This window comes from Jaculus jaculus, chromosome 18, assembly GCF_020740685.1.
Source record: "Jaculus jaculus isolate mJacJac1 chromosome 18, mJacJac1.mat.Y.cur, whole genome shotgun sequence".
NCBI classification, from domain to species: Eukaryota; Metazoa; Chordata; class Mammalia; order Rodentia; family Dipodidae; genus Jaculus; species Jaculus jaculus.
The window spans coordinates 105989-121205 of NC_059119.1; the positions used below are offsets into that span (position 1 = coordinate 105989).

Sequence of the window (15217 nt, forward strand, 5' to 3'; positions counted from 1 at the left end):
CCATAACTGAGCTGGGCAGAGGAATTTGAATTCCTGTATTTGTTGCTATTAAAATAGTTATTGAGATGATCTTTAAAAAACTGCAATTGAAAGCCAGGCTTGGTGACACACGCCTTTAATCCCTGCACTCAGGAGGCAGTGGTAGGAGGCCCACCAGGAGTTCAAGGCTACCCTGAGACCTGAGACTACGGAGTGAATTCCAGGTCAGCCTGAGCTAGAGCTAAAAAACAAAACAAAACAAAACAAAACAAATCAAAACAAAACAAAACAAAACAAACTCCTGCAATTGAGAATCTATAATGTATGAGCATCCAAACTCTTGAATTCTTATCTTACTCAAATGCACCATTTTAAACTGTGTTTTGTAGTAATGAAATAACTGAAACCATTTTTCTTAATAACCTGTTAAGATATTATTAGAGGGCAAGGCATGGTGGTGAAGCATGCTTTTAATCCCAGCGCTCGAGAGGCAGAGGTAGGAGGATCGGCATGAGCTCAAGGCCAGCCTCCTGGATTATAGAGGGAGTTCCAGGTTAACCTGGGTTTGAATTAGACCCTACCCTGAAAAAAACAAAAAAAAGAATTTATGCAAAGCCTGTTGGCCTCAGTCCAATTCCCCAGTCCCAAATGTAAAGCCAGATGCCCAAAGTGGCACATATGTTTGGAGTTCATTTGCAGTGGCAAGTGGCCCTGGCATGCCCATATTCTCTCTTTCTTTCTTCCACAGCCCCCATCTCTGCTTGCAAATAAATAACAAATATTTAAAATAAATAAATTTCTTCAGAAAAAAAAACACTTCACAATTTATTACATTGTTTTAATAATAATATTGATTTTATATTTATGTAGAAATTTCATTTTGAGAGTCTTTGGAGTTATCCTGAATAAATGCTAAAAAGTGTATAAACATCTTCTGGAGTCAGGCATGGTGGCAAACACCTTTAATCCCAGCATTTAGGAGGCAGAGTTAGAAGATCACTGTGAGTTTGAGGCCAGCCTGTGACTAAGGAGTGAATTCTAGGTCAGGCTGGGATAGAGTGAGACTGTACCTTGAATTAAAAAAAAAACCCACTAGAAGAATAATATATTTTTTTAATGTGGCAAATTCTTGCTCAAGCCCAGGCTGAAATGGAAATCACATTATAATCCCTGGCAGGCCCTGAATTCACAGTCAACCACCCTCCAGCCGCCTCCTGCTGCCTGGTAAGAAAGAAACATCTTGACATTTTAATCAGTGTAGAATATTTAAAGAAATTTGTCCTATTTTAACAAAATATAAAACACAGCTGGTTGCTTAGAGTTCACCTCATATAAATAATATATGTTGCATTGAGTAACTAACTCATATACCTCCAAGGTTCAGAATTTTGTGCATGCTGTATGAGTAAATACACCATGAATACAAACTATGTGGTTATAGGTCATCTGCAAAATCTGAGCTCTTTGATTTTAGCATAGTTTTCACCTTCATTTATTTTTTCATACCTCCACTCTGAGTACAGAAGCAAACATCCTTGCATCCTCAGATACACCTCCAATGTAGAATTTTTTCTGAAAAACTGGGGGGTGATCATTTTCATCTTGAATCTCAATATATACTTTAGCTGTATTGCCTGAAGAGGAAGAATGATACATTTTTACTGATTATTAGAATAAAGCTTATTGAAATAAATGTTTTTCATACTTTCTAAAAGGGAAATGGAAGGAACATATCAGAAAGTCATTTCTAAGTTAATACTAGTAAGAATGCTTCTGGTATAATCACATTAAATTTCCACTACATTTTGGGGAATTCTGGGCATTGAATCTAGGGTTTTGCATATGCACGGCAAGCACTCTACCACTGAGCTCTCGTAACAGCCCAAATTGTCACTATTTATTCACAATAGAGGAATAATTAATTTTTGACTTAATGATCATTTATAAAGTGTGCTAATTTGAATGAAATGCCACACTTGTTCATGTTCTCAAATACTTTTTACACATATTAATTACAATGTCCCAAATGCATACATTATTAAATAACAAAAGGTATCACAAATTATATATATTGTGCTTATTATTTCTGTTTGTAAAGCTAGTGAATATATTCTTCTATCATAATATTTTATTTCAATATAAAAATCAGCAATAATCAGGAGAGTTACTTATTTCTACAAAAAGGAAAACAATTTTATTGTTCATTAAATAATGTTAGTTGTTAACAGTTAATCAATTATATCTAAAGAGACAATTCTCATATGACATAATGTTGTTACATTTTGTCATCTAAATCATATTAAATACCATAATTCAGTGGTCATTGAATGTGAGAACCCTCCATATTATATATCACACTTTCAATGACACATGGCATTTTCAGTAGTCCAAAAATGAGGGCTGGAGAGATGGCTTAGCAGTTAAGTGCTTGCCTGTGAAGCCTAAGGACCCCGGTTCGAGGCTCGATTCCCCAGGACCCACGTTAGCACAAGATGCACAAGGGGGCGCACGCATCTGGAGTTCGGTTGCAGTGGCAAGAAGCCCTGGCATGCCCACTCTCCTCTCTCTCTCTGCCTCTTTCTCTCTCTGTCTGTCACTCTCAAATAAATAAATAAAAGTAAAAAAACAAAAAAAATGACACTTAACAAGGCATGTATGCAAAGAACTGATGACTGTGAACTATCAGAATAATCTCATTCATATATTAACATTTTAATCTGTTTTAATTAAAAATACATTTTAATGAACATAAAAGTTTATTCAGTACATTCTTAAATTGCCCACAAGAAAGGAGACATAATCTTATAGTATATTCTGCAGAAGAATAATAGTGTTGAACTTTGGTTCACTCAGTGTTAACTGGCATCATTTCTCACATTTTTATGGGCCTAGCTAAAGTTCAATATTGGTAGCTGTTAGCGAATGGATAGGATGTAGCTGATACTGTCCCAAGGAATAGCCCAGAAATGTAACTATTCTGATAGTTGTTATAAGATATGAGTAAAATAAACACTGAAGCTAAACAGCTGGACTTCATTCCCTCAGAATGTGTGGTGCTTGAGAGGTAAGCATACTGAATCTCACTGCATCAGACAGGCCTTTATGTGTGCTTACTGTTCCTTTCAGTACAAATGCATGCCAGTGTGCATCCTAGCAAGGGTGAAAAGATGGCTAAAATTTTTTATCTAAACAACACTTAAAGACTACATGTATAAAATACCTAGAATTTTCTTTACATGTTACCTTCATTTTTCCTAGCTACCCTGAAATTTTCACTATTTCATACACTTTTCTAATCTATCCCACCTTTCTGTCTTTTCAATCCCACTAACATACATTTATTTTCTGCAGTTTATTTTTACTCTCCGAAATTGTTGAAAGTTTGTTATCTGATTCCCAATAAATGATAGTTCTTATTTGTACTATTTGTCTGCTCTATGTCATGTTTATTGAATATGTAAGAGCATTAATAAATACAATTGCCACATAATAAATTTTAACATTTTATTCTCTTTTTCCATTGATGATTTCAGCATAGATATTTCCTTAGACTAACAAATTTCAAGCTCATGGCTTGCCATAGGAAATTATCATTTTGAGTTGCTTGTCTTGTAGTTACCTACTCCTACTTTAGGAAATTCCCTTTAGTTGTCAAAGATTAGGATTTGTCAAATAGCAAGATGCTATCACTGATACATTCATGAAAGGTGGGGTTATGTGACACAGGAGAGAAACAAGAGACTAACCTGAGATACTTCTTCACAACTTTAGTCTCAATTCCTTTCCACCCATGAGTTCTAATTTAGTTTGTTACAAGAGACAGTAAGTAGCATAAGAACTCAAAACCACTTATGATGTAAGCAAAATCCTTGTTTCAAAAACATAAAATAATTAAGATATGCTATAGACACTGAAGAGAATTTGACAGTCAATGCAAGCCTGGCTGTTCAGCTTCTGTAGATACTACTGGGATGAAATCTTAAAACTGCTATGCTAAAAAATTACTTGGGATCTAAACTTAGCCCCTTCACACTTGCATTTCAAAACTTTTCACATTAAGCTATCACTTATCCCCTGTGAATTCTGGTTCATCCTTTTAAACATTTTATTTACTTATTTATTTGAGAGAGAGAAAGAGGCATAGAGAGAGACAGAACAGGCACACCAAGGCTGACAGGGCCTCCAGGCACTGCAAATGAGTTCCAGACACCTGCTCCACCTTGTGCATCTGTCTCACTTGGGTCCTGGGGAATCAAACCTGTGTCCTTTGGCTTTGTAGGTAAATGCCTTAATTGTTAAGCCATCTCTCCAGCCCTTGTACATTCTTCAAATCAGATTTTAGCTGTTAGTTGGTAAAATGTACCTAATGTTTATATCATAAAATACAATATTTTTATTATAAACAATATAATATATTAAATGTTTTTAGAGTTCATCTGTATAAATAGTAATGCTGTGGTTTTTGTGGTTTCATGGCTCAAAGGACATAAATTACAACTAGGTTCAAAGAGTAAGCAAAGTTAAAACATTAAGTAAAACTATAAATATATGAAGTGCCTTACTTGTTTCTTTTTTAAAAAATATTTTATGTATTTATTTATTTGAGAGAGAGAAAAAGTCAGTTAGAGAGAATGGGCATTCCAGGGCCTCCAGACACTGAAAACAAACTCCAGGCACATGCACCCCTTGTGCATCTGGATTATGTGGGTCCCGGGGAGTCGCACCAGGGTCCTTAGGCTTCTCCGTCAAATATCTTAACCACTAAGCCATTTTATTTGAGCCCAGCATACTTATTTCTTTTAAAGTATTTTTTTTTCTTAAGGTTTAGTGAGACTGTATTAGATTTAGAGAAGGATAGAGAAGGAAGTACAAAGAAGTCCTACATTATAGAAGGTAGAAGGGGATAAAGCTTGCCATGTGATTCAAATTTGGGTCATTTATAGATTCTGAATGGGGGCTGGACTCACCAACCATGTCCCTAAATTTTTGGCTAAGTTTAATTAACCACAATGCCAGTATCAGATTTAAACCTTAATTCTAGTAAAAGGGAATTCCTTTCTAGGGAGGAACTCAGGTTGTTTATTGAAAAACAATTCTAGGTAACTCCTTTAGGCAATAGATAAGGAGAGGCCAAATACTTTTCTGATCTCTAACACAGTGAAGACTGCAAGGGCAGACCAAAGGACATTCCTACCTTTTCCTTTTGGGAGCCCAGTCATTCTAAATTGCCTTAATGTCCTCCTGAAGAAGCAACTTTAACTGCCATTACAGCATTGGGGCAATGACTGAAATTGCTTCTTCAAGTTGAGTGGGATTGTTGTTGTAGTCAGTTTTGCATTGCTGGGATGAACATCCAAACCAGACACAGTGTATAGGAGGAAGGGATTTGTTTGAAGCTTACATATCCAGGGAAAGTTCTATCAAGTGGCAGAAGTTGTCTCCCATTCATATATTCAAGCAGATAGAGAGACACCACCAGTCAGCACCACAAGCAAGAACAAAACAGGCAGCAAAACAACAGGAAACTGAAACTGCATCAAACAGCAGAGAACTTAGCAAAGCTCAGACTGCTCTGCATACCTTTAGGCTGGAAATCAGATCTGCCTCCAAATGCACCTTAGGGCTGGACCCCGGGATCTGCCCACAGTGACATCTCTTCCAGCCAAGAGGCTGGAAATACAAGTTACAAGCTTTAACACCAGAATCTATTGTGGAACATACATTCAAAATACCACAGTTGTTGAGTGTGGCAATTGGAAAACTCCTTAAGTGGGTCTATCTAAGGAACTAGGAAGGGTATCAGTGAAATAAAGATAGATAGTCCTGGAAGAAAATGTTGAGGAGAAAGAATAAAATTGAGGATTCAAGGGGAAGAGGGCACACAGCAAACTGGAAGTCTTTAGGGTTCCATTCTTACAGACTTTCAGGACTTGGAGAGTGATCAAGGGAACCCAGGTAAATGTAATTAGATTGCTTCAGAACCATCTGAGTGTGAAGTGACAGGAAGATCAAGAAATCCATTTCTATAGCTGTGTATCAAATGACAGTGGTATCTGACATGGTCTGGATCTGTTCCTGTAGATCTTGCAAAGCAGATGAGACATTAGCAGAAATATCAGGAGTATATACACAACATTTAACCATGATAATGGTGCACACCCTGGCTGGAATTTCTTTTAGTCGGTGGAACTGTGAAGTGGTTTTTGTGGTACAATATTCAAGATTATGAATGTAAAAGGAAGTCTGATACCATTAGACTCAAAGGTCATGAACATGCTGACTTTATTTAAGTAGTTCCTTTTTTGTTTTTTAAAACCTTATATCAGATATGTAAGGAAAAGAATATTGTTCCATAAGTGGCAATTTTCACACCAATTGTGTTCAGTTCTGGGTTCTCAGTCAGTGGTAAACATAAACAAATTTTGTACTGAGGTCATCTCTTTCTTCCCACATCCATAAATTTTCCTGTCTTTCTATTTTATCTCAAAATACTTTTGTAAAAAGACAGTCCTTTTTTTTTTTTTCATGGCCTTTTCCCCTTCTTTCATAAACTTTTTGGAGGGGCTGTGTAGATGTCTTAGTGAGTAAAGCAGTTGTTATACAAACATGAAGAGCTGAATTTGCATACCCAGAACTTACACAAATTCTGGATATGGTAAAACACACTTGTAATCCCAGAGCTAGGGTATGGGAAGATAGGGAATTCTAGAGGCTCATTGGATAGCTAGACTAGTTAAATCAGTGAACTTCAAGTTTATCAATAGACTCCATCACTAAATAATAAATAAAGTGGAGAGTTACTAAGGAAGAGTATCAAGATTGAAATATGGCTTCCACATGTACATATGTACCCAACATCAGGAATATGCATGCATATACATACACAAAAAAACAGTTTTCTTCTTAGATTTGGGTATGGTTTCACATTTTGTAAACACAGCACCTCATTTCCAAGTTTGTGTCATGTGCATGCCAATAGCTAAGGGAGTAGATTGTCAGCAATCCTTTGGAGAGAAGAAATTTGGAAAATTGTAAGAGATATGAAGTGTACCTAACTGAAGAATGAAGAATAAATGTTGACCAGTAATGAAAGAAATCTAACATCTGTGTTTAATCCCAAGACTGACATTCATTTGGATACTTTATTTATTAATGCACAACATAGATGGTACCTTGATTCTCCTGGCTTATACAATAAACCTTAAGGACTATATTAACTTCTTCCACTAAATTTTCATGTAAGTATTCCAATATAGTTTTATTTTAATTTTCTTGAATATTCACAAAATCCTATTCTTCCCCATCTTGTCTTATTTAAGGTAGACATCAACAAAAATGAAAACTACCAAGGAAAAATAAGAGAAGTGTTAATAAAACTGACTGGAATATGACATGAGTACCTGATGTCCTGAAGTTCTATGCTTCCCTTCTGTTTGAGCTTGTAGGCTCAGAGTCCAAAAATTCTGATGTCTTTTCTCTCCTGCCTGATTTGGGTTACAGGTCATGGCCATGCCCAGCTGTTTTATATGGGATCTGGAGATATGAATTCTTGTGGATTCAGGCACCCTAATGCCTTCAGGCTTGGGAAGGAAGCACATTTGATCTCTGAGCCAACTCTCTAGCCCAAAACATGAATATCAGCAAAGCAATAGATGACATGAAAAGTGCTGTGCAGGTTAAAGACAAGTTTATAATTGCTCCCAAATATATATTCCCTACACCTCCACACTCAAATCTCTGCTATTTTCCTTCAGGATACATGACGCCTAAGACCCTTTTTATCATTGTTGCTATTATTTTAAGGCAGGCTCTCACTTTAATCCAGGTTGCTCTGGAACTTGCCATGATCCTTACCTTAGCCACAGAGTGCTGGGTTTGTAGATGTGTTTCACCATAGCTAGCTTCCCTTTTATATTTTCCTGTTACCGAAATGTCCACATTATTTAATTTTCTGTGAAATGTCATATTATAATGGTGGCCAAGCCTAGCCTGTTGAGAATGCCATACCCAGGACTTCTACCCTAAAATTCAGGTTACAATAATAATGTTGAAATTTATTTTTATTTTTGTCTACTTATTTTTTTTTTTACATTCAAGAATCAGTAAGTTTAGTTGCTTATTAAACATGGTTCAAATAAAAATATTTCACTAGGAGGAAAAACATTCACTTTCCATTTCCTATAAGGAGCAAAATAAATGAAAATCAGTCTAACAGCTACACTAAATCTTTAGCAAATTAATATAGAGTCTAACACTGCTTCTGCTCCTGGAGACTCAGGGTCTTTTAGCACAGAAGCAACAGAAATGAGAACAAACCAAACATGCAGAGAAGAACACATGTTAAGTTGTAATGGGGTTTTCACTGTGAGTGTAAGAGCCAGCCTGCGCAAAGAGGAGGACAGCTTGCTTATTGAGCAAACAGGAAGCTATTATCGATTTCCTGTCATGGGTTAATGGGTGGCCATCATCTTGCATCAAGGACCTCAGGTATTCAAGCTGGTGTAGCTGCTGGAAGAGCAGGCCTAGAGATAAGCCCCCAGGGACAATCAGCACTGCACACAAGGCTGAATTCAATTTGACCCAAAGGTTCAAGCAGCAAAAGGGAAGACAAGGACTACAGACTTTTTCATCCCATTCCAGTTACCGTCAGACAACTAAAGGCTAAGTGAAGCCAGAGAGTTTCTTTGGTTTTGCTCTTGGTAACTCTCATTTTATAGACAGATCTGATTTTATTATGATATTGTGGTAGAAACAAAAGCTAAAAGTTGAACTGATTCACTGAGTTACTATAAAAGTTAATTGTTGAGGAGCTAAACTTGTCTTTTTCAGCAGATGAAAAAAATCCCAAAGAGAGAACTGTCCAGAAAAGGCCCAAAGGGATGATAAGAAGGACAGACAGTTTAAGCTAAAAAAAAAAGTAAACACAAAGTTCATTGTTAGGGCACCCTGACTACAGAAACGATTGATATGTGAATTGCTATATCTTGCTTGTTCACTTACCCCTCCCCTTGGCTATGAAAACTATAAAATGAAAATAAAATCTCAGCTCAGGGCCAGAGCTTCTTTGGAGAGCTATTTCAAGCTCTTTGTGCCCCAGGGAAATAAACTTTCATTCATGCTGGTGTTGCAGTGATCTTTCCAGAGAATTTCTACAACAATATTAGGAATGGAATGGAAAACCTTGATGCATGCAAGGCAAGTATCTACCACTGTTCTACATCCCAGACCTTGTGAACTTACTCTGTTTAAGCAGCAATAGACTGGGGATGGCTAATGTCTGAATTCATATGTTGGGCTTTGAGAGGCCGTGAGGCCTAGTGGAACTTCCTGAGCCTAGCTAAAGTTTGGCTAACTACCTCTTGCCAGCTATGACTCAGCAGGGGGCCAAATGGCCTCTGTCTGCTACTTCCACACAGGAAGTTAGAGTTAGAACCAATCATCTCAGAGGTTGCGGTATGCTATTGGCCCTTACATCTCACCTCATCTTAAAATCCCCACCTTCCTTCTCAACATTGTATAAACACCCGCCAGTAACAATAAAGTGAGTTCCTGCTTTGACAAGACTCCTGGCTGGGTGGTTTTGTTCCTGGCCCAGTGGTTTTGTTCCTGGCCATAGACACCTACCATCCTCCTCAACCCCTTGGGAGGAAACAACGAGCTTGGTCCTCCCCCAGCACTACCTGGGGGGGGGGGAGAAGGGGGAGACTGGCATTCATAAACACTGGTAAGAAGTTAATGTGATTTAGCAGAAAATTCTGGTAATTTCTCTCTTATCTTGTCTTATCAGACAATTACTCAGTTTTCCTTTTTTAAGAAATATTTCTGTTAGGTATATAGTTTAATCAATTTCAGCTATGTGCACAGCTTGATAGGTATTAAAGAAGTCTCAGTTTATTTCTAGTGATCAGTTTTCTGAAGCAAGAGGAACTGAGTTTCCACTGTAGAGCTCAGGACCTTCATTATTAATCAAATGCTTGCTACTTTCTGAAATAGAGAGCAAAATAAGTTTGCAAAATATTTATGATTCAAAGACTGATCTTGATTTGGATTCTCAGCTTAAATCTTAGAAAAAGTTTGATTTAGGGCTGAAAAGATTTCTCAGTGGTTAAGGCACTTGCCTGCAAAACCTAACAAACTGGGTTCAATTTCCCAGTACCCAGGTAAAGGTGGATGCACAAAGTGGTGTATGCATTTGGAGTTTGTTTGCAGTGGCTAGAGGCCTTGGCATGCCTATTTGCATTCTCTTTCTCTGCTTGCAAATAAATAAATAAATAAATATTTTATTTTTAAAAAAGAAAAGGTTTGAATTATGGAGCTGGTGATGTAGCTAAAGAGCAGAGTGCTTCCCTGGCTAGAATCAGGTTCAGGGTTCAATATTCAGCAGTACACATAAACACATTCATACACATACATTATTGACTATTAACCAGAGCACTCTAAGTGCAGTTCTTGAGAAGGAATATTACATTTCTTGCCTTTAGAATCAAACTCATTCTTGGGTATAAGTAAGGTAAACCATTTTATAAATTCCTGGGCCCTCAAACACTTCATTCATTATTTACATTTTGTTACTGGGAACCAAATCCCAGGGCATTGTTTATGATAGGCAAGCAGTCTATCACTGGGCACCACTTGCAGTCTTTTTTATTTTTTTTTTCTGAGGTAAGGTCTTATTTTAGCCCTGGAATTCACTCCATAGTCCCAAGATGGCCTCCAACTCAAAGTGATCCTTCTACCTCTGCCTCCCAAATACTGGGTTAAAAGTGTGTACCATGCCTGGCAAGTCCGTAGTATTTTTTTGTTTGTTTGTTTTTGTTTTTTGGTTTTCTAGGTAGGGTCTCACGCTAGTTCAGGCTGACCTAAAATTCACTCTGTAGCCTCAGGCTGGCCTCGAACTCACGGTGATCCTCCTACCTCTGCCTTCTGAGTGCTGGGATTAAAGGCATGTGCCACCATGCCCAGCCCTAAATCCTTAATTTTTTGAGACAGGCTCTCACTAAATAATTCAGGCTATTCGTGATCTATCTATGTAGCCATAGTGGTTAAGTCTAATCTCAATATATTTCTGCCTTTGTTGGGAATACAGGTTTGTATCACCAGACCTTCTAATACATGATCATTAGGTGGGGCTGGAGAAATAACACTGTCGGTAAAGTGTTGTCTAGCATGCATAAGGCCCTGGGTTTGATTTCTAGCACCACATAATACCAGGTATAGTGCTACGAGTTTGTAATTTCAGCACTCATAGGTAGAAGCAAGACTATCAGAAGTTCGAGGTCATCTTCAAGTATATAGAGAGTTAAAGGCTAGCCTAGGCTACATGTGACTTTGTCTCAAAAATAAAGTCTAAAATGTGTGAAGCAAAAATACTGCAAATAACATACTATTAATATTTTATTAACTGGTCTTCAAATTTGAAAGTAATAAAGTATTAATACACCTTCTGGAACCATTACCATATATTTGTGGTATAAATATAAAACACTTATCATACATGACATTTTATATTGAAAATTGTAATAGTGATATCTCTCAATATTGTTATTTTAGTTATGCGAAGAATTTTTTAAGACAGTCAATAATAGGACATTAGCATTATCTGTCACAGACCTTCTGCTTGAAAGCAGAAAAGCTGAGAAAATGAAATGTATTACAAGCTTGCACCCTAAAGCAAAACCATAAAATGAAATCAATAGCATTTGAGTTGAATCACCATTTTAAGCTTTATCTTAATTGCTCTGTCATTTGTTCCTGACTGAAAGTCTTGTTATTGAATCAACACAATTATATATACATATATATAATCTTTGGTTTTCTTTTTGGCATATAAAGATAATTACAATTTTACTATAAAGCAAAAATTGCCTCTTCAGTTATGGAATTATATAAATTAATCTCAGCTATAAAATTGCATTTTATCTCTTTTCTAGTACATAAAAATAAAAACATGGATATAACATTGTGACAGAAATACCAACAAAAGTTTCTGTGGAGAGTTTTATGGTCATAGTCTTTTGTGAAGCCTAATTAGTATCCATAACATTTTATCCTGTGAACTCAGAAGTGACTGGGCCATTCTGGGAAGATATCAGATGAACAAGAAGCAAAAAGGTATGAAAATTCAAAATAGCATATTAGAAGTAGCAATGTATTCATTTGGAAGTGTATAGATCATTCTTTGCTTTTACATGTTTTCATATATATAAGTGGTATACTTTGATAGTAAACTGACTTGTTTTTATTAAAAAAAGTAAAAAGGGTAGTGGTCAGTGTGGGTCCCAGTCAAGGAAGTAAGGATGCCTTCCAGAATGAGACTGAAGATGAAGAGAGAAAACCTATAAGACCAGGGAGTCAAGAGAAGCAAAGTGAAAGACAAAATAGGAGCCAGAGCTCTACCTCCAGCTTTAACTGGAAGGAAAGGAATCCAGCAAAGGTCTTTGACTCTCTAACACAATATCAAGTTCTGTGAGCATCTAAGCAAGTTCTCAAGATTGAAAGCAGTGTGGCTCAGTCTGCAGCAATGGATATCTGAGGGAAGTCTGTCATAAAAAGGCCATAGATCCAGTGTTGGAAGGTGTCAAGGGCAGAGATCCTACTGAACTGGCAGTCCCTGGTGTTGTGGGTTAGATGAGCTAGCCTATGCTAGAATGTTGCAGATCCAATGCCAAATCATTGGGATATTTTTTAATATTAAATTTTACTTATTTATTTATTTGACAGAGCAAGAAGGGAAAGAGGGAGAGAAAGAGAGATGGACAGGTCTCCAGCCACTGCAAACGAACTCCAGATGCATGTGCTACCTTGTGCATATGGCTTACGTGAGTCCTGGGGAATTGACCCTGGGTCCTTTGGCTTTGTAGGCAAATGCCTTAACTACTAAGCCATATCTCCAGTCCTTGGATTATTTTTGACATTTCTGAAAGTCATTCATTGTCCAACTCTATGCCTGGGTTAACATTCTGATGACTATTAGACCTCTAGAAAAATATTCATATCTATCTATTCAAAAAGCCAAGAATAACATTTCCTAGTACCTGAAAACAATATCCTGTAACCCACCTACCCCAGCAATGTAATAGATAAGTATCTTGACTAAGGATTTTCTTTATTCCGTAACCAATAAAATATCATGAATATCATTCTGCCACTTCCACAGTGGAATGTATCATTCAGGGCAAACCAAAGGTGTGTTCCTAGACATGATCCCTCATATTTGACCTATGAATAAAGTATCTCTTATTCCCTTGAAGGTGACAGCTGTGCTTTGCATCAGTACTATCGTTAATGCAATATGAAAGTAGTGGCAGAAAGCTATGTTTGACCAGCTTTAGAATAATGTGCTGGGAAGTAGCTGGGAATACAGATAAAAGAGAATTTCCACCTTTTAATGTTGGTTTGAGTAATTGAACACATAAAAGTTCATTATAATATTTTGTGTAACATTTATATTTTTAAAATGCTTTTATATATTTGAGTCTAGCTCTGAAAAAGGATTTATACTGAAAAGTTAAAGTGTTTTAAAAACTTAATGTTGAATTTGTGAAATAAGCTCTATAATTGTATTTAAATTTTTCATTTAATATTAAATTCATTTATAGTACAGTTTTAAAATTATCTTTGAAAATGATTATTTTAACAATATCTTGGGAAGAAGCCATAAGAAAATACTTATTATTTAGTTTTTTTTGGGGGGGGAGGGTAGGATCTTGCTGTAGACCAAGTTGAACTGGAACTCACTTTATAGTTCCAGGCTGGCCTCAAACTCACAGCAATCCTCCTACCTCTGGAAATATTTCTTTAATGAATTAAATTTCTTGCTTCTAATGTTTGCATTTATATGATATGAGACAATGCTAAAAATCCATAGGATAGCTAATTCCAAAGCTAAGGAGAACCTTAAGACAATTTGTTAATTAACCTAAATTTGTATAATGGTTTTCTTATTTGCACAGCTAATGGGCTGGGGGTTGACTACAGGCCATTAAGAGTTGTTAATAAATATAACTATGTTGGAAATACATGCATTTGTATTTGAAAATGGAGACAAAGGCCAGTCATGAAATGTTAGTAAATATTTAAAGCATGGGGCACTGAACAAATGAAGATTTACCTTTTATATTTCATGCATTTCTGAGAAGGTAATTCTTGTTTTTTAAATTTTTATTAACATTTTCCATGATTATAAAAAAATATCCCATGGTAATACCCTCCCTCCTCACCTCCACTTTCCCCTTTGAAATTCCATTCTCCATCATATTACCTCCCCATCTCAATCATTGTACTTACATATATACAATACCAACCTATTAAGTACCCTTCTCCCTTCCTTTCTCTTCCCTTTATATCTCCTTTTTAACTTACTGGCCTCTGCTACTAAGTATTTTCATTCTCATGTAGAAGCCCAATCATCTGTAGCTATGATCCACCTGTGAGGGAGAACATGTGGCGCTTGGCTTTCTGGGCCTGGGTTACCTCACTTAGTATAATCCTTTCCAGATCCATCCATTTTTCTGCAAATTTCATAATTTCATTTTTCTTTACCGCTGAGTAGAACTCCATTGTATAAATGTGCCACATCTTCATTATCCACTCATCAGTTGAGGAACATCTAGGCTGGTTTCATTTCATTTCCCAGCTATTATAAATCGAGCAGCAATAAACATGGTTGAGCACATACTTCTAAGGAAATGAGATGAGTCCTTAGGATATATGCCTAGGAGTGCTATAGCTGGGTCATATGGTAGATCATTCTTTAGCTGTTTTAGGAACCTCCACACTGATTTCCACAATGGCTGACCAGATTGCATTCCCACCAGCAGTATAGAAGGGTTCCTCTTTTTCCACATCCCCACCAACATTTATGAGCATTTGTTTTCATGATGGTGGCCAATCTGACAGGAGTGAGATGGAATCTCAATGTTGTTTTAATCTGCATTTCCCTGATAACTAGTGACGTAGAACATTTTTTTAGATGCTTATATGCCATTCGTATTTCTTCCTTTGAGAATGCTCTATTTAGCTCCATAGCCCATTTTTTGATTGGCTTGTTTGATTCCTTATTATTTAACTTTTTGGGTTCTTTGTATATCCTAGATATTAATTCTCTATCAGATATATAGCTGGTGAAGATTTTTTTCCCATTCTGTAGGTTGCCTCTTTGCTTTTTTCACTGTGTCCTTTGCAGTGCAAAATCTTTGTAATTTCATGAGGTCCAGTGATTAATCTGTGGTTTTATTGC

The 15217-nt window shown here is 36.6% G+C and overlaps 1 protein-coding gene across 5 annotated transcripts in view; it reads right to left on the reverse strand.

Annotated features, from left to right (window-relative positions):
* Window positions 1-15217, reverse strand: part of Pcdh15 (protocadherin related 15) — a 1075820-nt gene that overhangs the window by 66280 nt on the left and 994323 nt on the right. For all 5 annotated transcript variants that reach the window (XM_045137141.1, XM_045137139.1, XM_045137140.1 and 2 more), the window contains one exon: window positions 1486-1613. In XM_045137141.1, the coding sequence (XP_044993076.1) occupies window positions 1486-1613 (128 nt within the window). The remainder of the gene's footprint in view (window positions 1-1485; window positions 1614-15217) is intronic.